Source organism: Alligator mississippiensis, chromosome 3 (genome assembly GCF_030867095.1).
Source record: "Alligator mississippiensis isolate rAllMis1 chromosome 3, rAllMis1, whole genome shotgun sequence".
NCBI lineage: Eukaryota > Metazoa > Chordata > Crocodylia > Alligatoridae > Alligator > Alligator mississippiensis.
The window spans coordinates 299,016,810-299,040,483 of NC_081826.1; the positions used below are offsets into that span (position 1 = coordinate 299,016,810).

Here is a 23,674-nt window from a genome sequence, read left to right on the forward strand (position 1 = left end):
TGGACCACCGTAGCAAAAACAGCCAGTTCCCTGGATTTGCAGAACTCCAGGCAGAATATCGCCACTTCATACACAGACACACACAAAAATCTTAGATTTTTCTTACTACATCCTGACCTCAGAGCATGGGGAAAAATGCATGGTGTGCTCCCCTCTCACCTCCCAGAAGCACCTGGTTCTGCAGGAGACGTTGCAGCTCACCGCGTCTGCTCTTTCTCGAGACAGAGCCAAATGCCTGAGCACAGGGCGAGAGGTGCTGAGCTCTGGAGATGCTCCTTGCCAGCTGAGAGGTTCAACCTGCTATGCCTGGGCACGGATGGGAGTGTTAGTGTCCCGGTGAGGTTCTTACTCCCACATTACCCCTAATTGCACCCGCAGCAGGTGCACCATCCCTCCCCTTTCCTTTCTGCACCGGAGCGTGGCTGCGCTCCCACGTTAAGCAGCTGATGTGCCCCAGAGCTGATGCTCTCCCAAGCACTCCTCACCTACCACCCAGCAGCACTCAGGGAGGGGTAAGTTTTCACTCGGGGAACTTGAAACTCCTCGGACAACCTGAAATTGCCTGCAGCCCATCAGAGAGCAGCTCCCTCTGGGACAATGCCAGCCCTTCCACTGACAGAACAACTAATTTTAATCCCTACTTTCCCCAAAACCAAAGAGTCCTCAGGGAAGAGGACCTGGCTGCAGAGGCCCCCTCCGAAACCAGCCACTCCCAGGACTGTTGTTTTGCAAGCCCGGCCCAGACACCCATCTTGGCTCGAGGCAACACCATGTGCAGCGGTGGAGAAGGGAGGAGGTGGAGCAGGACAGCAAGCAAAGAGGCTGTGATGTGGCACTGACTGCAGAGGCAAGGCAGCAGAAAGGCTCCCCCCCAAAAGGCAACTATTTCTGCAGCTGCGTCTTTGGGTCCAGACTCTCATACGGGCGATGGGAATGCAAAGGCCACATTTTTCAACTGATGGGAGAAAAGAAAGCTCTGCTCATTTGGAGACCTCTCTCCCCCACCCGCTGGCAGTCACCATTGCTTCCCCACAGTATCTCCCAAGACGGATCTGGAAGCTGCCTCTGGTCCAGCCCCCTCCCTCGTACCCTGATCTAATTACTATATAATTGCGGCCTTCCCTTGCCTCTTCTTGCAGGAGGCTATCCTGCCCTCTCCTCTTTCTAATCACACCTTACACAATATCCAGAATCAGTTACAGCCTCAGTCTTGCTCTGGCCATGACTCAGAAAGGAAAAATACTTACCGGCTATTCTGCCTGTTATCATCTTCCTCTTCCTCCACCCCAGCACCATTTCCTGAGCTCAGGAGCTGACGAGGCACACTGTTCAGCCAAGGGGCACAGCTCCTTACCCAGAGGCTGGGAACACAGCTCGCCTACCCCAGGCTCTGCTGGACCCGATCGGTTCGGGACACCCCAAGACAAGGAGGGCAATTCCCATGTGACCAAACCTGGGTAGACTCGAAATCAGTGGTTATCCACCTTCTCAGACTCCAGCCACCCCTTGGAAAATGCCAGCTCCTGATTTTCACTTATTTCTTTCATTACAGAAAAATAACAGAGTAATGCCATTGCAGAAAGACCACAGCGGGGCAGAATGATTTTTACACTGAGGATTCCTATGTGAAACCCCAGGGTTTACCTTGTGAATCATGTTTGCACACCTCTGTGCAAAAATGAAGTTTATTTCCTACCTACAGGGACGTTTTATCATCTTTAATTTTCCCTGAGTCTGATGAAGGGCATGCAAGACTGAATGTTTGCAGAAAAAGGTATTTTTTTGGCGATTTCTTAGTTGCTCCAAAAAAAAAAAAAGTATCGTCTCTGAACCAAGAGCTCTAGAGTTTTGCATTTCTTTGTCTCAGACCAACACAGCTACCAAATACATCCCTGAAACATTACAAGGCTCCCTTTGAAAGGATCTCAAAGCACCCCAGGGTGCTGCATCGCCCCAGCTGAGAATCACTGCTCTAGATGGATGTAGAGAGGAAGTGCGTCCCCTGAGTACACCTGCATTAGAGGTAGGTGCTTTCCCCGTGGGATGGGATGAATTAATGGGATCACAGGAAGAAAAACTACCAGTTATGCAAAGATCCTCCTAGCTCCTGGTGACCCCACTCATGGCTGGAAGGCCATAGCCGCACCACCTGGGGGAAGCGCTCAGTCTCAGACAACCTGAGGATGAGTGGGGGGCTTCCCACCCCCAAAGTCCAGCCATTTTTCCCCTATCAGATATTACTGTGAACTCTACCAAAATGCTTGTTGAATGGTCCAAGGTTTCCTGCTGGCTGAAAAATGAGCATGAGGGGTAATAATTAAACCCTGCCCCAAGATATGGACTTGGGTGTCTCAGGTCCCAGGCTAAGCACTAAGGGCCTCAGGATCATCCTGCCTTCTCTGCATCTCCCTTCACACTGGCGTCTCCAATACCCAGCTCACTTGCACCTAGGAGACTGCTCCATCCACCCCACCACATGCACAGAAGACCCCCGGCTCTTACAGTCCTGCTCACAATACCCTTCTTTCAAATCCAGCTCACAGCTATTTTCTTTGGATGTGACCAACCTGCCTCCCAGACCACCACCCCTTCCTTGGCTCAGCTAGAAAAGGCCTTTTTCTCCCAGGACCTCCTCGGTGGTGGCCTGAGAGCTTTGTCTTTGGGACCAGCCGCTCTTCAGAAACACACCTTTGCTCCTTCCCTGAAGCCCCTGTGCCTCTGGGGCTCCCCTGTGTCTCTGGGGTCAAACCCATCCTCCCTGCACCCTTCAGAGCTGCAGCACACAAGGAAAGGCCTTTTCAGGATGTATTTGGATAGTTCCCCAAATGTTTTTGGTCTCAGTGGACACACAAAGGCTTCTGTGCCTCCAGCCAAGGACCCAGGGAGTTCACCGGAAAATGCCATAACTGAATCAGCCCACAGAGGCTGAGCCCTGCCGCAAGGGCTCTGTGGCCCTGGACGTTCATAACTTCTTCTTTCCGTGTCTCTCAGGCCTTTCCAGTCCCCCACCACAGGGAAACGCCATTTCCCTATAGCAGCAATGCCCAGGAAAGGTCTTAGCATGGCCTGCACTGTTCATCACTCTCAAAAAAGGCCCAGGTCTATTGATGGCAGGCTGCGATCGCTGGAGTCAGGAGAGTTTGGCAAAACATCCATTAGAGTCTCAGAGCAGCCAGCTCCAGCTGGACGAAGGGAATGGCACTTGAAAGCAGGATGTGAGTGTCTCAAGCTACGTCTCCATCTACAACCGCTTGTCAAGAGTATCGCAGACACGTCTAGAAGCCCAAACTGAGACCAATGCCCTCTTGTGCCAGGCAGTGTTCAAACACATTGCGAGAGAAAGCTCCTGCCCCAGAGAGCTCGCAATGCAATGGGGTAAGACGCACAAAGGAAATGTATTGCCTTTGCTTTACTGACTGCAGCAGTATGCAACACCCCAGGTCACAAAGAGCTGGGAATCAAGCCTCAACACTCTCCATTCTTCCCCCACTGAGTCCCAGCCCAGGGATTTCAGCAGGGCCCCCTCCTTTCCCAGAGGAAGCTGGGCTAGCAGGTCTCAGCTTAAGAGAACAAAACTGCTTCCTCCAGACACGACTCAGGCCACAGGAGCTTTCCCACCCGGCCTTTGTGACCGGGGCTGATGGCTCCAGCAGCTGCCAGATGGAAATGAGTTCAAGAAAACAAGACAATCAGATCCCAAACTGCTCTGGCGCCTGTCACTCACGGGCCTCGAGGCACCTGGCAGACACCGTGAGCTGAATCTCAGCGTCCACGCACGAGAGGCAAACGCACTGGCCCTGTTTGATCAATGGGAACCCAGTCACCCAAGGGTTTGCCCACAGCCACGCAGTTCCCAATCACGGTTTCTGCGGTAAAAGTGAGGCTGGGTAGAAAGCAGCCAGGGGTTGAAGTCCAGCTCCTAACCAAGCCCAAACCCAACACATCTTGCCTTCCCTATTTCCCCCTTAGTTAGCCAGCTGGGGTTTTCTGTGTGGCTTGGCTAACCCCATTCTTTCCACAAGCCCTGCAGGGTCTGAAATATTGCTGGGAGGTTTAATTTCCCCCAGCACTAGCCCAGACCCATCTAGGTCCCTTGTGATACCACCTCAGGCAACCCAACCTTCGAAATGCACCGACTACCAGCTCATCCTCCAGCCCTGCTACCTCCCAACAGCAGCGTGACCCGAAGGTCAAAGTGGGACCCAGGAGCCTCTTCCCCAGACTGGGGAGTCAGCGGGCACAGACCTGGCACTGTCCAGGCTGTAGCCCAAGGTGAAGGCCCAGAAAAACCAAGGAGAGCACATTCCCCTGCAATCAATGCTGCCAAATTAGACATGGAGATGATGGGAACATTTAGTGACTCCAAAGCAAGAGCTACCGAATGGAAATACCGACGTGGCCTGGGGGTTAAGTCACTGGACCTGCAGGGCATCGGGGGATGAGGGGCCCTGTATATGAAAGGGATGCCAGCAACACCTTGGCTTCTCCTCCACCCAAAAGCCCCTCTAAACAGGACCTGGGGGCACTGAGGCTGTCCATATGCCACCCACTCTGCAGCAGACATCCCCCATCCAACTCCAGCCCCCCCCACTAATTCACCCCCCCACAGCCCAGTGCACTACAAACCCTGCTTGGGGATTACCTTCACATCCTGGCTGCCGAGGGGGTTCAGGAGCTGCTCCTCCAGGGCCCGCAGGGATGCCTGCGCCAGCACAAGAAGGCGCTGCAGGATCTGAGGAGGGCAGAGTTGGTGGGTAATGCAACGGCCATGCAATGGGGCTGCGCTGCTGGCACTGGATCAGCTCACCACCACCGCTGGCCTGACTGAGCCCACAGGATCACGTGGACTAACCTGAGCGCTAGGGACATGGTTGGGAGCCTGATGCCTTACTGCAGGGAGCAGCAGCTTACCTGGCTGCCCATGTCCATGCATGTCAGGGCACCAGGGTGGGGGTGGGGAGGTGCAGCCTAGCTCACCTGGGCAGACGGCCGCTCCTTGGTCCACACTGAGCTCCGCTGGTCTCTGGGCGTGGAGATGAACATGACAGGGAGGTCGGCCCGGGAAGCCACAAACTCGTTCTTGATCTCTGTGTAATCTGCGTCTGGAAAGCAAACCACACTGAGGTCAGACCCCATGCAGCCCCTGCTCATGCCAGGGACCCCCCAGCACCCTCAGGAAACCCCAGGGTGAGGCTTCATCCTGTCAACTGCTCTATCCATGCAAGGGATCTTCCCCAAAATGCAGTCCCGACCCTCCCTCCACCTGCTGTCACCCAACACTATGGGATCTCACAGGCCAGGGAAAAGCCTGTTTGAGCTGTGGGCTGCAGCCCTCATGCTGCATCTCCCTGGCCAAGCCCAAATTGGGTAGACAGAGCAAGGTGGTAGTGCTGCTGCAGAGAAGACACCTGAAATGAAACCCATCCCGTCACCAGGATGCCTCCTGCTCTGTGCCTGCAGTGGGTGAGGTCAGGGGATATCACAAACAAGCACTGAAACGCCACTACCCATCAACCAGGGTCTGATGCCCAGTGGAAAACTGCAATACCAGCCAAAATTGCTTGAGACATCCCAAACCAGGGTGGAGCAGCTCAGCTGAGGCCAGAGATAAATGCCAGGGGAAGGTAAACCTTGCTAGAGACGTAACAGAGAGCCTCTCCTACAGGTCCTTCCAGGATGCTTCAAGGCTGGGTTACAACGGGGCATGCCAAGACAGGCATGAAGGTGTCACAAAGAGAGTCTGATCCAAACACAGTGGAGTCACAGGGAGGTTGGTTTTATTATCCCCATTTCACAGACAGGGAGCTGCCCCAGGAGGAAGGGAAGCGATTTGGCCAAGGTCACATAACAAATCAGTGGCAGAGCTGAGATGCACACCCCATTCAGAGACCTGTGCCCCCATGCCTCTGGGCACAAAGACGGCAAACGTGCTGCGAGATGCACAAACAAGAGCCAACAGCTTGGCAAACTCTGCTTGATGCGAGGAAACCAGAGCTGTAACCAGGATCAGAGAGGAGGAAACGTGCCAAGAAATAAACAAGGCCAAGCTCCTCCGGCCCCTGGAACACCTGGGAGATTAGGACGTTAAAGCCTGCGAGGGGAAAACAAAGCAAGAAACCAGAGGCTAATCCCCCTGCTTTGAGCCCACAGGTCCCCCGCTGAGCGCCCTGGTGAGGAGGACGCCCCCAACCCGAGGGGGCTCCGATGCCTGAGAGCAGTGACTGAGCAGAGCCAGCCTTTGTTTTGCCTCCCGCTGTTTCCCCTCCAACACACACACTCCAGCATCGTCCAGAGACTTGCAGAGCAGTGGTTTTCACTGGCCCCAAGCTGACCAAGGGAGCTGAGTGTCCTGGGTCAGAGTGAAACCCATCACCAAACCCCCCATTAGCATCACCCGATGAGCACCCTGGGTTAATCCCACCGCAGCCCCCTCAGGGGGGTCCCGCCACCTCCCTCTCGGGCTCAGGGCAGCGGGAGATCACTCCCCAGCGCTGCAAGGGACCTCCCACGGCCCCCAGCTCACCTTTAAGCTCTGAGTTCAAGTTCACGATGAGCGGGGCGTTCTTCCAGTCGAAGGTGGTCAGCAGGTGGAGGAAGCGAAGGAAGCCCACCTGGGGGGAGCTGTGGGGGAGAGAGACTGCAGCTGTGAGGACCGAGAGAAAACGTACATCCCCACACCCCGCTGAGACAGGGCGGCCGGGGCAGCATGGTCCATGAGCCAGGCCACAAACAGGCACAGTGAGCAGATGTGCTAAAGCCGATGGGGGGCTAGGAAAGAGTCTCCCCCCTGGCAGAGACTGGGGGCATTTTGATCTCCTCAAGGACCCACTTTTGGGTCAAGTAAAATTGCCCCCTCTCATCGCTCCTGTAGCTGAACACAGGGTCAGGGCACAACGTCTTCCCTCAGCTCCTTCCCATCTCCTGTGTCTGCACCTCTCCCCCAGAGGCAGCTTATCTAGAACAAGGGGAGGGACTGGAGACAGGACTCCTGGGCTCTTTACCTGCCTCTGCTACTGGCTAGCAAGCAAGTCACCAGAGAGATCAAGTCACTTAACCACTCAGGGCCTCAGTCTCCCAAGCTGTGCAATGGGGGCCAGCGCATGCCTGCATCACAAAGCAGCTAAACTGCTTAATGAATGCTGGGAAACGTTGCAGGGGTCGTCAAGAGATAGTGGAGCAGCCTGGCGCCTCACACGGTGGGCGAATTTGTGTCTAAAAGCTCAGAGGGGCCCCATACAGGAAGACAGCGCCTAGTGCTCACAAGGCTCGGGAGCAAGCAGCATGCAGTTAAACCTCAGAGAGATGGTCAGTACTGTGGATGGAGGATGCTTACTCCCATAGCCCCTCAGCATGACACCTCTCCCCACCCCTGGCCTGGGACAGGTCCCCTATCTCCCATGGAGCAGGGCTTGCTCCCACGGCCTGTGGCCCTTCTGCTTTCCCCACAGCGGTCCCCATTTGAAGCCAGAGCGACACAAGCAGCTTATTATCCTTCGCCAGAAGTGGTGTTGATAGCTGGGGACAGCAACATCTCTCCAGCCTCATCCAGAGGCCTCCTGTCAGCACCAGCCCCCTCTGGACATGCTCTGGTCACAGCCCCAGGGACATGGCCAGGACTCCTAAAGAGATCACTGCCACCTCCTCCAGCACAAGCTGCCTGGTCCATGAAGATGAGCACCCCAGCCCTGGGCACTGCAAGAACGGAGCCAGAAACAGAAGCAGGAGCTGGGTGCTTAGCAAGCCTGGAGCCCTCCGGATGGCAGTCCAAGCTTCTCCGCCACTGGCCTTCACACCGGCTTGCCCTGCCCACACAGCTAAGAGGGAGAAAAAAACCTGAGACCTATGGACCCCTATTCTCCCCCAGCCTGTGTTGGGAGGACGCTCCCTCACTAGCTGACTGGCCCAACCTGGCCTTTCCCCAACAGCTATCAATCAGCATTCACTTTGGATTCCCAAACCTCGGTCCACAAGCTGGGCCATGGGGTGTGGGGCACAGCAAGTCACCGATTAAGCATCTGTAGCAGGGTGGTCTGTCAGCCAACAGACTTTGGGAAGTGCCAGACGAGGCCGGGGCTGGATTCCAGGCCCCCGACCCTCTCCCACACACAGTATTTTATACTCACTCAGCTTTGAGCTAGTTTCTAAGGTTAGGCTGTGAGGAGCTTATGTCTGATACCCAACCATTGCCGCAACAGCCCTCGGAGCTGCTGCCAAGGCTGCCAGGGCCTGTTGCCAGCCGTGGCCATTTACAAGGGGTGCAGGCCAAGCTGCAGAAGTGTGGCTAAGCAGAAGACCCCAAATCCTGTTTCTGGGTGACCATAGCATGAACCTTTGCAGATGTGACAACTAGCTTGGACAGCAAAGTAAAGGAAACCATCTACATACCTAAGGAAACCAGTAACGAGAGACAATTAAACAAAGCACAAGGCCTGAAAGGAGACATTATAAGGGAAGACCATATATTAAATCATCCAAATATGCCATATTATAGTTCTATGTTAAAATATTAGTAGTAGCAATTGATGTAACAAAATGTATTAGACACTATTTTGCTGTAATAGCTGTAGTTTTGTAAAGATACTTAGATAACTTGAAAAAACAACACAGCCTTGTCAGAGAAGACCATAAACTAAGGTAAAGAAGAAACAGAACAGTACTGAACAGCATTCCAGGATGGGGGGGAAGGAGATAAGAAACCCTCCCTTTTACTTTCCCAAGGATATAAATCCCAACTAATTGACACCTTCCAAGTTTAGTCCACTTCCAAAAGTTCCAGTGAAACAAAAGACATTTAAATAAAACCAAGCAGAGGTCATTTATTAGAATATCAGAACCAGCCACCTATATATATGGGGTATCAGCTGGAGGGAAATTTGGAGAACTCAGCAAGTTCAAGACTTGCTGCCAATCTGCATGTCGCCTGCCTCTCCAATCTGCCCAGCCAGTAAAGGTGAGATTCTATGTTGTGTGGTCACAGGCAGCCAGACTTTGGGATAAATATCTGATTTTGTCTTCTGAAGTGCAAGCAAATAAAAAGTCAGGCTATTGACCTGTTTCTGCCTCTTTTTATCAGTAGCCAACCCACAAGGTTACCTGCAATCTAGGTAACAGACCATCAGTTGAGGGAAAATCCCTGGGAACCAGCCTGGCCTGAATTCATTGCACGTTGGTCAGGGTCAAACCAGTGGCCTGATAACAAGAAGTCCCCAAACGCTGAGCCAGGCAGTCACCTGTCCACCCTCTGCTCCTCCTGAGGAAGCGTACCCAAGACGGAGGCCACACGACTGCCATTCCTGGGGCTCACCTGGGTGGCGTGAAAGGTGCGGCGTGGAGGAAGAGGGAGGCCACAAGCAGGTCCACGCACTCCTCCGAGAGGCCATCGCTCAGCATCTGGGCGCTGATCCAGCGCTTGGCAAGCCGGCAGGTGCCGCTGAAGGCGGGATGCTGCTGCTGCAGCCTGTGGGGAAGAAAAAAGGGAAGCAGCAGCTGTTACAAGTCAAGCCCACGGCAGGGACTGCCTCGATATCCCTGGGCACTGGGCCACACACTGCAAATGGACGGGCTGTCTGCAGAACGCATGCAGCTGGCGCTGTATGGGCTCGGGGTTTTTGGGAGAGGGAAGGGGAAGATGCTGCAGCATGCTTGCCCTTTCACCTCATCGCTGCACCAGCCATTACTTGGGACGCCATGACTCTGCTCTCGTCTGCGCTGGAGGGGAAGGGCTGCTAGATGGGTCCCTACTCACAACGTACCTGTCCCCCACCCTCATTTGAGGGCTCTGCCAGGTCTGTACCGGTGCCAAGGGCAAAAGGAGGGTTTCCCAACCCACAACGCCCTCTTCTCTCCCCAGTGCTGCTCCCCCTTTCCTACCCAGATGACTCATAATGCACCTACTTCTTCCTCCATCCCTCTCACAACTCTTCCCTCCTTCCTTACCTGTGAGGAGTACAGGACCCACAGTGCATTGCCTTCCCCCATAACACCACTCATAGCTCTCTCCTTCCGTGACCCATAAGAGAAAGCTGGAAGAGCAATTCCCTAACCACAGTGCAACCCTCTCTCCAGAGCCCCACCAAGAGCTCGCCCTGGCCTTTACTGCTGGAGGACTGGTCCCTGGCCACAAGACACTTCTCCCTTTCCTTACCCGTGCAGACAGCTGGTCAGATAGGGCAGGTGGAAGGTTTCCAGCTCCAACTGCTGAGATTCCTCTGTATCCCGGTACTTCAGCATCCCCTCTGGGGTCACCACCTCCTTCAGGATCTGGGGCTCCCGGTGATAGGCCACTTGGAGACGGAAAACATAACCATCCTGAGAGACGGGGACAGAAAATTCAGGGGAGGAGTGAGCCAGGGATGAAGGGCAGGAGCTCAGAGAACCAGGGCAACAAAGACAAGGTTTGGCCTTGTCTCGTGCCAGGCCTGAGCCCAGAGACACCCTCCGAGGCAGACACCATGCTGCACCCCAAAGGCACCAAACCAGCCTCACCAAGAAGAGGAGCTGGGAGCTCTCCTCTGCCAGCCAGAGACCCAAATCGGCTGCCTGGCACTGCCCGCTGCTGTTGCCACCCTACAGCCATCCCTTCCCTCTCCTGGGCTCCCAAGAACAGGCTGCTGACACAGGACCCCTGCTGCCCTCCCGCCAGGGCCCTTCTCTGTACCTTGTACACGTCGGTGTGGGAGGCTGTGGGCCTGCAGAGGAAATGATGCTGCTGGCTCAGGAGTTCGGCCAGCTGGAGGTGGAAGGCAGCTTTGATACGCTTGATGGCTTCCTTGTCCTGAGGCCACTGGCCGCTCCCCTCCATGTGGCAGATAACTGAGGGGAAAAACACAGGGCAGCAAGAAGATAGCAAAAGGGGGCATCAGAACAGGAAGAACTTTATGGACCGAGCACAGGACTGGGAGCCAGGACTTCTGACATGATCCCTGTATCAAGATGCACAAGTCATTGCCTTGCCCATGCCTGTTTCCCCAGCTCATGCACCTTCCTTGCTGCCTCCCCAACCTCCCCTTTACCTTTCATGGGTGGGATGTACGCTGGGCAGGGTTTATCTGCCAGGGGAAGTAGTGAATCCTTCTCCTTGTTCCTCTCGTGGTATGCATAATCCGGTTTCATGGGGGCTGGAGGGAAGACCTAGGACACCAGTGGGCAAGGGTTACTGGGGGGATGGCAGGCAGCAGGGTGGGATGCGGTGCCCATGAGCCAGCCTAGAGCACAGCCTGCCAGCTGCAGCCCAAGCCTCCAGCAACAAAGCTGGGGACACAGCAACCCTGCCATGGGCCCAAGGCCTTCCTGGTACCCTTCAGACTCACGTCAGTGTACCGCAGCGCCGGATGCGTGCCCTGCACGGCTGTCACCGTCAGCAGCAGCCCCTCCAGCTTCCACAGCTTGCGACTCAGGTCATCGTAGGAGCGGATGACACCAACCATGGCCTCCTCGCCAGTCCCTGCAGGCTGCAAACACCCCTGAACAATCACACAGTGACACACGGGCAACTGCGCTCTGCATATTCCCCCCCCGCCACCCAGGTGCCCTCAGGCCTCACAACCACAGCTGCAAGGTGCTGCAGGCTCACCCCCTTCCCAAGCAACCACACCCCCAGAATCACCCCCACCCCTTCCAGCGGCAACTCTTCAGCTTCCCTGCCATGTGCCAACAGCACCAGGGGCTGCGGGAGCACCAGCTGCTGCTCTTCACAGCCAGACCCTCACAGATTTGCCACGTGGGGAAAGGGAGGAGCAGCTGCACTGCTCCAGGCTGTTAAACACTTGCTGCCTCCCACCCCAGAAGTGACTGCTTTCTGCTGCCAGCAGATGCGAACCCTAGAGAAAGGCCCCAGGGAAGCGCAAAGAACCAGACTTAGGAAACTGAGGGAGAGTCGGAGAAAAAGGGCAAATCAGATGGTGGTCAAGGGACAACGCAACATAGCTGAGACCCAGAGAAGTGCAGCCAGAGGAGGGAGAGGGCAGGCCCTGTCCTGAACAGCTCAGTCACTTTTCTGGAGACCACATTAATAGAGGGACGGTGGCAAGCAAGAGGCTGCCCAGCTAAGATCAGAGGGCAGGAGGGACATGGAGACAAGGGTTCGCTCCGGTCTGCAGAAGAGCCCGGGTTACAGTGGACACAATCTGAATCCAAGACAGCCACACGCTCTTGTGGCAAAACAAGCCCATAGCATCTGGGAATGTGGTGGCAGAAGCATCACCTGCAAGTCAAAGGAAGTGACTCTCCTGCTTCGTTTGACGCTGGGGAGGCCTCCCTGGTACACTGTGCCCAGTCCAAGGGGTCGCACTTCAAGACAGGCATGGGCACGTTGGAAAGAGTCCAGCAGAGAGAGACAAAAATGATCAGAGGTCTGGGAAGCAAGACTGGTGAGGAAAGGCTGGAAGAACTGGGATGATTTAGTCTGGAGAAGAGAAGACTGATGAGGGGGAAGGGGTTGATAACAGACTGCATATTATTCAGAGGATGGAGACCAGTTGTTCTCTGCATCCCCAAACAACACGACAAGGGTCATAAACTGCACGGGGGATTTTCTCCCCGAGGGAGATTTGACAGTGGAACAGGCTGCCCCGGGCAGATAGCGCATTCCCATCCTCTCAGGTGTTTAAGATGGCTTCAACCGCGAGCCTCCTGCCAGCCTGAATTTTCTCTAACTTTTTCCTTTAATTCTGACATGGGCAGAGCACAGATAGCAAAGAGGGGTAGGGGGAAGTGCTGATACCCCAGCACCGGGTGCATTGCAAATGTGGAAGAGGGATTTCCACTTCCCCTGGTGCTCACTGCCGCCTCTCCCCACAGCCCCTGACATCTAGGAAGGAGAAGGCAGGGGACACGTTGCAGAAGAGCAGCTCAGAGGGGGCCGGGCCGAGTTCGAGAGCAGCCAGTTCTGTCCCGGGCTCTGCGTACGGTGGATCAGCAGCACCCTCTGCAGGCCCAGCTGGGGACTGCCAGCACCAGAAGGCTGCCCACACCTCTGCCCATCTCATATGCTGGTGCAGCTACTCCTTTTCTCCCCTCCACCTGGGCATCCCCGGGAAATGCCCTGAGGTCCTTGGCGCTATTCTCACAGGCAAATCAGCAGCCATGTCTGAGTGCAAATGGCTCAGGGGCCATGCTGAAAGTCCCTTCTGTCCTTACTGCCCACAAAACCTGCCCAATCTCAGGCCCTCTACCCCATCCACTGCCTGGTTGCAGAAGTCCTAATGCACCCGTGCCCACTACGGGCTGCATCCAGGCCCCACGGCCTGGAGTTTGATGGTGGCACTCACCTGCCACCCAGCCTGCTCCCTGCTATGGACTGGAGACGAAGCTGAGAGGTCCAAAATCCCGGCCCGTAGGTGTCTGGATTGGGTCCCAGCCCCATAACCTGCTGGTAAGGGCAAAGAGGAGCATGGGGTGGAGGAATCTCCTCTCCAGGCTGCTCAGCTACAAAACTAATGGCTTTCAAACTAGTTTCTTTCCCCACCCTCACTCCTAAGGCCCTGGGACAGCCCCTCCAACATGTCTCTCTCCAGAAAGCAGGAAGAGTTTGGCATAGGGGTGATGCAGATGAAGAAACCAAGCTACAGCTTCTCCATTGGGATCACCTTAAAAAAACTCATCCTTGGAGGTTTTTAAGACCCGACTAGACACAGCCTCTGCTGGGATGATGTAGTTGGGGCTGGTCCTACTTTGACCAAGGGGTTGGACTAGATATGACCTCCTGAGGCCCCTTCCAGCCCTCATTTTCTATGATCCTATCACCCAGTCCTCAGTCAATCAGAGGAGATTCAGCAAGGACAAATGCAAAGTCCTGCACTTGGGACAGAATAACCACGTGCACAAATACAGGCTGGGGAATGACTTGCTAGGCTTCAGTACTGCAGAGAAGGTCCAGGGGAGGGGGGTTGCAGGTGACCATAAGCTGAATATGGGCCAACCATGTGCTCTTGTTGCAAAAAAAGCCAACAGCAGACTGGCTTGTATTAACATGAGTGTCACTTGCAAATCAAGAGAAGTGATTCTTCTGCTCTATTCAGCACTGGTGAGGAATCACCTGGAGTCTGGGGTCCAGGGTTGGGTCTCACACATGGACAGACTGGAAGGGGTCCAGTGCAGAGCAACAAAAATGATTAGTGGCCTGGTGGGAGGCAAAACTGATGACAGAAGTCTCAAAGAACCAAGGTTTTTTAGCCTAGAGAAGACTGAGGGGGGATTCGATAAAAGTCTCCAGATACCTGACGGGTGATTAAAGAACAGATGGAGATCGGAGATGGCCTTTTTTTTCTGCAGCCATAGGGGACGGGACTAGGAGCAATGGCCTCAAGCTGCAACAAGGGAAATTTAGGTTGGAGATGAGGAGGAACTTTCTGACTCCAAGGGTGGTCAAGCACTGGAACAGACTGCCTAGAGAAGCTGTGGACTCTCCATCCCTGGAAATCTTCAAGTGCAGGTGGAAGAGACACTTGGCTGGGGTGGTTTAGTCAGGGCTGATCCCGCTTTGAGCAAGGGGCTAGACTAGATGACTTCATGAGGAGCCTACCAACCCTACTTCCCTATGATCCAGACAGCACACAAGCTGCACCACAAGGGCAAGAGACAGGGCTGCTGGTGCCAACATGAACAGCAGCAATAACCTTGGCAAGGCAATGAGGATCAACAAAGCCAAAAGCAGATCTGCAGCAGGAATTAGCCCGAGCAGGAACAAAATGAGCGACGTGGAGCTAACAATGTGCACAGCCCTTCACAGCACCTCTCCCACCATGAGGAGCTCAGATCTGAGAGAAGCAAGAACGGGCCCCAGATGGCTCCAAGAAGCAAAGGCATGAGGCGAGTCTGAGAGACAGGTGAGAAGTACAAGGGTGAACATGGAAGTGTCTGGCCAACAGGAAGCAGGAGACTGCTCCTGTGCCGAGGCAGAGCCTGGCTGAGGCAGGGAGGGGATGGGGGAGATAGAGAGATGGAGAGAACGAGGCAGGGGGCAAGAGGAGCAGCAGAGGGTGCGCAGGGTGAGGGCAGCATCCCCACGAAAGGGAAGAGGATGAGTTAAGACTGGCTGTGAGCAGAGATGGAGCCAGTGGGCAGCTTGGAGGACACAGCTGAAAAGAAAGAGGCCTCTAGCTCCTGGATCTGGGAGCAGGGACAAATGGCTGCAAGTGGAAAGGCTGCCCAAGGAGTCACTGTTTCACTCAACACTAAGCAGCCCCTGCTTCAGCTTCCGCTTAGCCAGGGGTAGCAGCGGGCACGTGGACAGTTACTGCACATCAGCTGCTTCAGGGTCAGTTACTCAGAGGGGAAGAGGAGGTTGCAGTAAGCACAGCAAGGTGACCTTGTCACAGAAGTCCCCAGGCATTCGCTGTGCTGGCTCAGGTGTCCTTTCCTAGACCTTTCCAGCCCTGTTGTCCTCCCCCCCAGCACAGCTTTCACAGACCCCAGCCCCCGCACCGGAGAGACCGTACCTCCCGCCTGGTTTTGATCACCGACTCCAGCATGGCTCCCGTGTAGCAGATGGAGGATTCGGGAATACCTGCGTGCCTGAGAGTGGGACAAAGCAGGAAGGGAGTCAGACAGTAAATGTCCCCCCCACCCTTCCCGGATCTAGCCCCCAGCTCCAGGCCAGGCCCAGCTGGAGCCCGACAGACTCAGCAGGGATCTGGAAGCACCAGACATGACTTTTACAGGGCCCAAAGCCAAAACACACACCCCTGCGGGTCCTGCCACAACCCACTTCCCACAGACCGGGCAAGACCTACGGTCTGACCCAGTACATGGCAGCTATTATGTTATGTTCTCGGGACAAGACAGCTTCACCCAGCTCCTCCCGCCCTGAGCCCAAAGCCATGCAAGCAAGTGCCTTCCAGAGCAGAGGTGGCCTAGACCTGAGAAAGCTTCACACCCACCAGCACCGCGCAGCTGACGCAGGCTACAGGAAACCAAGGAGCCAGCTGGGTGCAACCCTCAGTTTAACAGCCCCATAAGGTATTACAGCTCCTGGCACGGGCACCAGGTAGCTCAGAGATGGCGCTGGGCACTACTCACAGCTGCAGCAGATGCCTGACGATGTGCTCGGGAATGAGGCGCTTCTGGGCCAGGGTGCTGGCCTGCCACACCACCGCCTCGCAGATCGCCCCGTCCTGGAACCGCCTCAGCTCTGACTTCTCCCCCCAAAACTGCCGGAAGTCAGCCGCCTGCAGGGAGGCGACATGGGAAGCATCAGAGTCAGCACGCGGGAAATCAAGGGGCATCCACGCTCGCGGGACACCCAGCCGGCATTGCCCTCCCCTGCTGGGTGCAATGAGTTGGCTGGGTCTCCACAAGCCCACCGCAGAGAAGACTCTCCCAGCCCAAAAGCTGCCCCTTCAGCACCTTTGCCAACGAGGCTGGTGATGCCCTCAAGGCTGAACTCCCCTCACAAGAAGGAGGAAACCCAGCTGGGACAAGCTGCAGGGCCCCTGGCAGGACTGAGAGCACGTGGCACCAGTCCCGGGGAACTGCTGATAGCTACAGCTTCAGAGAAGAGTCCGGCAACCCCTGGGGTTGGGAGCTCCCATGGGCAATACAGAGAAAGCCCCTTTGGGAGAGGCCACAGGATGTAGTCCAAAGTTGCTGCAGCCCACTGGGCTATATGGAGTGGTGCAGAAGACTTGCTCTGAGCCCCCAGACCCACCACAACCCTCCCTGTCACTCTGAGTGCTAATCAGGTCGAACCCTGATCAGCACCAAGACCGGGGGGAAAAACCAGGCTCCCTGCCCCAGCTTTGCACCCTCTCACTTTTCTGTGGCAGGCCATTCAGTCACATCATGCCATCTTCATCTCCGTTCACCACCAGTCATGCCAAACCCTGCTCCTCCTACCTTCATCCTACTCATGTAGCACAACAGTGTCCACCCTCCCCTCTGCCTTATTGCCGATGCCAGCTACCTTCCCCTGAAGCCCCCTCAGAGCAGCCCCAAAGCCCCCCTCCCACTGGTCTCCTTCAAAGCCATTTTCCCCTCCCTTGGCCAAGAGGCCTATAAGACAGCTCTCAATAGGACCCTCACGGGGGTCCACAGGTGCTGCCGCAATAGAAGGGCAGGATAGGGAGCTGCCCCACGCTCACCTCCGGCTGGTCTGCCTCGGGGCCTCTCTCAAGGACGCTCGCAGCAAACTCTGGGGCGAACAGGAGGCCGAACGACAGGTGCCCAATGTCCTTGTGTTTTGGGGGGTCGGCATCGATTGGCCACTGGAGAGACACAGGGATAAAGCATCACTGGAAGTGTCCCTACTGTCCATACACCTGCTTGTGGAGCATGAGATGCAGCAGCAGCCCTGCTGCCCGCTCCTGAGGTCCTCTGGGCTCTGGAGCCCCGGCTGCCATGCCCTCACAAGCTCTCCCTAATGCAAGAGCCCATCACCCCAGCCCCCTCCCACCTGTGAAGGGGGCCCATTTACCTCAAGTTAAATCCATGACCTCCCCCAACCCTAGCAAACCTCAGACCCCATCTGACGCAAGGGAAGAGTAGCCCTCACGGCCGAAACCAGGTGTCTTGGCTAAGACCCCACATAACTCAGCACCAAACAGCTGCCAGAGGGAAACAACTTTCACCCTGTGCTGGGTTTGAACCTGGGGCGTAGGGAGCAGAAGGCTTCATTAGGCCCAGCCCCCACAGGCAGGGTCCCACTGCAAGAATCTCCCCTTCACCCACAGCAGCATCTGTCTCAGGGAAGCCCAGGACAGGGATGCTGCCATCGCTGTCCGCAGGGCAGGGTTACCTCCTGTGTCTGGGGCAAGGAGTGTGTGAGCAGCAGCACCCGCTCGCCCAAGCCTCGCGCCAGCAGGGAGGTCATGAAGGGCAGGGCTGTGGCCACGTAGTTTCCGCCCCGATCCATCAGCTCGTTCAGCAGCTGCATCTTCTTGCAGGCTCCCTGCAGCTTGGAGACCGGCTTCAGGCTGCAGAGGTGGGGAGCAGAGACAGCAGCTTGATTAGCAACGCCCCTGGCCCCATTCCCTCCCAAGCCGGGCTGCTAAGTGAAGCAGCTCCCCCAAGGCAGGAAGCACCCAGAGGGGCAGAAGTTGTCGCAGGACCGGGTGCAGAGGCAGCAGCATCATTCACGAGGTCTGGAAACAGCAGCTGGAGGGCAGGACCCATGACGGAAAGGGGCCGCATGGGTCACTGACTCCAAACTCACACAGACGTCCAGCCCGAAACAAGGTCCCCAGGAAGATCTGCACCCATCCCTCTGCGCACCTACCCCTCCATAATAACCCTAGGGCAGGGGTACTCAAATCACAGCCCGCAGGCCAGATCTAGCCCCTGGCACTGTGTCATTTGGCCTGAGGGGCTCCTCGAAGATCTGTGGGGAGTGCCACAGGCTGGGGTCCTGCAGACCAGATGGACACGCAGGGCAGCACAAGGCCTGATCTGGTGGGGCTGGGTGGGATGGAGCCCCAGGGCCTGAGTCTGGCATGTAGGGGGTGATTAAGGGCCCAATCCTCCTCACGGACCAGCCCCACACCATTCATCTGGACTGCAGGTCTTCAGTACAGAGTAAACAGAGAGTTTCCAAAGTTGCCTGGCTTGCTCATGACCACTGCAGGCATCCCCAGCCCTGGGGGTCAGAAAAGACCAGGCTGAGGCCAAGCACGCAAACAGCAGCCCTGAGTCCAGGGGGCAAGAGCCTGGCCTGCAGCCTGAGAGGGGAGCGAATCTGCTGGGCTGGACCTGGCCATACTTTGGGCTGGATCCTGGCCCGGGCTCCACATCCAGCTCAGCCAGCTCCTCTCAGAACAAGCCTCCCCCGCCCACCGGCCAGCGTGGGGGACACTCACTAGAAGACATGGTCAAAGGTCCTGAGCAGGGGCTTGGTGGTCATCAGCAGCAGCTGGAACCCATCCACCGTTTTGTCATCTAGGACGTCCATTGAGTGCTTGGCTTCAAACTGCACCTGGGGGAGGAGGAAGGGGGAGAGGGCAGAGATGGGGAGGCATAAATTCACTAGTGGTGGCAGCCCCAGCACACCTCCTTGTGCCCCGCAAAAGCCCCCAGTCAGTTGCAACGGGCATGCTGCCCTGCTCTGACATGGAGGGAGCTCCCAGGCAGCCCTCTCCAGCCATGGGGGCCAGGCAGAGTCCATCAATATGGGACCAGGGCACCTCTCATGACATCTCTCCAAGCCACCAGCTCAGCCAGCAACAGCTGCCCACCCCTGAGTGCTGGTCACCACTGACCTCCCACCCACCCCAGGCCCCACCCCGCCGCAGCTATGGCATATCACCGGGGAGGTGGAGCATTCAGTCCCCAGAGGCACTAATACCCTGATTGAACCAGTGCTAAAACCCCACAGAAACACTGAAAAGACCACTCTGCACACACAGGGAGCCCAAAGCACCCTGCAAAATACTAGCATGCTGCACAGCCCTGCCATCCAAAACCAGGACCCGCTGCTTACTCCCCACCAAAGGAATGCGGCTAGCTCTGGGATGGGGCGCAGTAGCTGCCTGATGGAGGACAACAGTACAGAAGAACGAGTGCCACATTCATGGAGAGCATTCAGAGGCACAAAGCTCCTACTTGGACTCTGGTCCTTGGGAGAATGACCCATGGGGTCTGCTGACCGCAGGCATCAGAAACTCTGCCCAGTTCTCTTGGCACCGAGTTCGTGGGAAAAGAACCAGGAACGAAGCTCCCTGCTGCACCTGGGTGTTCCTGTCAGGTCTCCCCTCTACCGGCTGCCTGCTTCGCTTACTGGACTGGGATGGACGGCAGCACAAGCAGCCAACATGCTGCACCTTTCTTATGGGCCCTTGTCGGTGAGACATTGCAGCTGATACAGGGACTTCTACAGCAATGAACGGAGGAGAGCATCCGAGGGCAGGGAGGAGCCAGCTCCCTGCTGTGTGGCGCCAGGCAGATCAGTCACTGCACAGGCACAGGGACAGACCGACCAGGACAGAGCTGGAGACAAGAGCCTGCTCCCCGGGTGGGGAGTTGAGACAGGGACGCCGAAGTGGCCAGACCCTTCAGGGACCCCGCACCTGCTTGTATGTGCTGGCGGTCATGTCTGCGCAGAGGTTCACCAGCCCCGAGGGGTCTACGAAGACCACTTCAAAGGCCTGCTGGAAGTCAGCAAGGGTGGGCTGCGAGAGAAAGGAAGAGAGAGAATACAGGGTAGCACCAAGGAGCAGCATGAACAGGCTCTGCACTGCCCAGATCTGCTGAGTAACAGCAAAGGGCGAGTGCAGAGTATGGGCCAAATGGGCCTCTGGGTAGACAGGCATTGGTGCTGCTTGGCAGAGGCTAAGGGACGTGCCCATGGGCACAGAGGGAGTCCCTAGCAGAGTGGACAATGAAAGCCAGGAGCCCATGCTCCATTCAGCCCCCAGGCCACTGGGCCACGTTTGTTCCTTACCAGAGAGCCATCCGCGCCCTTCGAGAGGCTGACTCCCACAACGCTCAGGTCCGTGGTGGCTGGGGACAGAGGAGAGGATCGGTGCTGTGTGCTGGGCTAGGCACAGGGCAAAGAGCCTCCTGCGTGAAGGCTTTTAACCTGGTAGCAAGACACCGGCCCGCAGCTGGGCCCCACAAGGGCCACCACATAAACAAGACTGTGGTGATTCCCCATTCACGCCCAGGGCAGGCTGCAGGGATCTAGGTCCCCTTGCCTCTTACCCTCCTCCCAGAGGACACCCCGCACGGGATCCTACAGACCCAAACTCAGGCCCAGCCTGGGCAGTGCCCAGAGCAAAGACAGCGATGCATCCTCCTACCCCTCAGGACTCTCAGCCCCGACCAAGGGTCCTGCTGCGCTCTCCTCTCACAGAGCGCCCGGGCACTCACCCAGGAATTGCAAGACGTTCCTCAGCACCTGGTAGCCGCTCATCATCCTGCTGATCTTGTGCTTCGTCAGTAGGTAGGCGACCAACATGGAGGCCACAAAGCCATTGAAACCCCCCAGGCCCTGTGGAGAGAAGAGATGCAGAGCTGGGGACTGATCCTCATGGCCAGGGGCAAGGCCCACAAGATGCTTGTGAGCACATCAGGAGGCCAAGGACAGACCCAGGAGCCCCAGGCTGAGCTGGGTGCAGGGGGTGAGGGGAGGCTGCCCTCCTCATACCCCCGGGGACCCCCACAGTGTTGCCTGCAGTGATGCTCGACCCTAGGACAGCATGTGGCACTCTGGGATCCAAGGGTCTGTGTTACCTCCAATCCCCCTTCCCTGTGGGACCCAGCCCCGCTACAAAGGGTCTGGGATGAAGCCACAGAGCTCCAACTCCCTCACAGAAATGGGACACCAGCCCGACTCAAGGCAGTTGCCTGGGGCAGGGGAGGCCTAATGGCTATCTGGAGAGCAAGACCCTTGAGGCAACTCAGCAGGGCCCTGCACACCTAGACCCAAGCCATCCCCCAGCCAGGGGAAGGCACTAAGCAGAGAGGGCCAGCCCTGGCCACCAGCCTACCTTGTCCAGCTCCCGCTGGTGCAGCCAGACCTTGAGGAGGGCCACACCGTCCCTCATGCCCGGGAAGTCGGCAGCCACACCAGAGAGGAAGAGGAGGTGAGACTCCAGCACCGTGTCGCAGAGGAAGGAGTTGTTGTAGTGTGGGGTGGGAAGCTCGGTGGCTCCTGGGGGGGAACAGACCAGCACAACCAGTTAGGAGAGGCTCGGACAGGTGGAAACCAGATGAACCCTCTGCTTCCTCATCCAGCATCAGTGCAGGAGCCAGCTCCTGCACACAGCTGGTGTCACTGAGGAGTCCCGTCAGCATCCAGGAGGGCAGCACAAGGAAGCCTCCCACCCTCTCAGCCCTGCCACATCCCCACCAGGCTGCAGCGTGCACCATGGGGCAGACACTCTCTGGCCACGCAGAGACGCTTTATACAGCAGCAAGGCACAAAGGCAGGGCAGGAAAGGCATCTCACTAGGGCTGCAGGGGCATGGGCTCAAGTCACATGTCAGGCTTGTGCTCAAGGTGCTCCTACTATAAGTGGGTGCCAGGTCATTCAGGCTGGAGGAGTCAGAGGTGGCTGGGTGTAACACCACCCACATCGCTGCATGCTGCTGGCTGCAGAACCCACCTACCCTTACCACACCGGCCCAAGTCCCAAAGCCCTGACCTGTATCAACCCACAAATGCCCACCCCTCAGAGAGACCAGCATGCCCCGTTCTCCTCCCTCAAGCCAAACCCCAGCCTGGAGCCCCCTGCTCCATGCCCTCTGACCCTACCTTCCCCGGGGGCAGCCTGCTCCAGGAACCAGGCCAAGCGGACATTGTTCTTGCTGGGATGGAAGCGGCTGGGCTTGAAGAAGCCTGAGGCAGGGCAGGCATAGAGCCGGACAGTCACCAGCTTCTCGTCTTTGCCTGCAAGCACAAGAAGGTGGAGTAGAGGTGAACACAGGCATCAGCTCAGAGAGAGGCAGCGTCCCCTTGGCCTTGGATGGGCTTTTTCCACTTCTGGATCTTCCAGGCACCCCTGAGCCACATCCCCTGGGGGCTCCCAGAGCTCTCCATGCCCCCAGCTCAGATCCCCCAACACCCCATGCCCAAGGCCAACAAAGTAGCTCCTCTCTCAGGTGCCTCTCACAGCTTCATGGCCTCCCCTTGCTCTCCCCGCTGCCAACCCTCATGGCCCTCTGCCTGGCCAAGGGCCTTGTCCTGCCAACGCAGCACTCAGGAGCCCCATGGGGAGGAGGCCCTTGGATTAATACAGCCTCAAGCCAAGAAGGGGTCATTTGCAGCTCATGGAAATCGCGGGCACTGGAGAGGCAGAGAAGGGAGTGCGGCCAGACCAGGCACAGCATGGCTGGGCTCACTGCTCTCCAGCCCTCTGCCAGTGCAGCCAAACATCCCCCTAAGGAGCTACAGGGAGTTTGGGAAGTCCGTGACTCCCTTTCCCAGCCCCATCTATGCTCTGCACTGGGCATGAGCCACTTCCAAAGCCCCTTGGTCTACCCTACCTGTGCCTTTGCTTTGCTAGTCACACAAACTGCACCAGTCAGGCCATGAGGGTGAGACTCAAGGGCTGACCCCTACACCGGTGGGTGGCTCCAGGACTGTTCTCTGCTAGGGCCAGTATCAGTTTCAGACCAGCCCTGCCAGTCCAGGCACTGCTTGGTGCAACAGTTCAACCCACTCTCCAAGCTCTGTAATGCCACAGCCCCAGTGAGGAAGCGCAGGGAGGCCCCAGGTTTGGTACCTTGCGGCCGAAGGAGCAGGACGGGCTTGAGGTGGTTGCTGTTTGCGTAGGCAAATTTGATGCTGCCAAAGAGCTGCTTCTTGGAGAGGTGCTGCGCGATGTGGGCCAGGTACAGGGCCCTCTTCCGGTGGTACCGCTGGTTCAGGTGGTCTTTGTCCTGGAAGATCTCCTGAACGAGAAAGAGCAGCAGAAATAGCTTCCGCCCACTGCATGCCTCAAGCCAGAGATGCTGACATGCTGCCAACTTGCAGCCACCTCTGGGGTGAGAAGACCGCAGCCGGCTGAGCAACAGTGAGGTGCACGGCGCCACCCCCGATACCACCCAGTTAGGACCCTGTGGAGCAGTACAGAGCCGCTCTACTGACTGCCAACTCTAGCAGGTGATTTCAGCTCAAAGCCAGGGGTATCAGGGACAGAGAGCGCGCCTGGGGGGCAGACCTGGCCTGTCAGGAGCTGTTTGCAGTGGATAACCTCAGCCTGTGATGGCACCTGACCTCAGGGCAAGACACTGGGCAAGAGGTC

General features: G+C 56.8%; 1 protein-coding gene across 1 annotated transcript in view; it reads right to left on the reverse strand.

The window, feature by feature from the left end:
- NOL6 (nucleolar protein 6) overlaps positions 1-23,674 on the reverse strand; it is a 50,544-nt gene that overhangs the window by 21,080 nt on the left and 5,790 nt on the right. The window contains exons 5-23 of the mRNA XM_014597909.3: positions 23,153-23,321; positions 22,183-22,317; positions 21,417-21,580; positions 20,797-20,917; positions 20,369-20,427; positions 19,995-20,096; positions 18,789-18,904; positions 17,732-17,909; positions 17,079-17,201; positions 16,018-16,166; positions 15,438-15,513; positions 11,310-11,450; positions 11,013-11,130; positions 10,658-10,812; positions 10,145-10,308; positions 9,305-9,457; positions 6,524-6,621; positions 4,978-5,102; positions 4,643-4,732 (exon numbers count right to left, since the gene is read on the reverse strand). Of these exons, the coding sequence (XP_014453395.2) occupies positions 4,643-4,732; positions 4,978-5,102; positions 6,524-6,621; positions 9,305-9,457; positions 10,145-10,308; positions 10,658-10,812; positions 11,013-11,130; positions 11,310-11,450; positions 15,438-15,513; positions 16,018-16,166; positions 17,079-17,201; positions 17,732-17,909; positions 18,789-18,904; positions 19,995-20,096; positions 20,369-20,427; positions 20,797-20,917; positions 21,417-21,580; positions 22,183-22,317; positions 23,153-23,321 (2,436 nt within the window). The remainder of the gene's footprint in view (positions 1-4,642; positions 4,733-4,977; positions 5,103-6,523; positions 6,622-9,304; positions 9,458-10,144; positions 10,309-10,657; positions 10,813-11,012; positions 11,131-11,309; positions 11,451-15,437; positions 15,514-16,017; positions 16,167-17,078; positions 17,202-17,731; positions 17,910-18,788; positions 18,905-19,994; positions 20,097-20,368; positions 20,428-20,796; positions 20,918-21,416; positions 21,581-22,182; positions 22,318-23,152; positions 23,322-23,674) is intronic.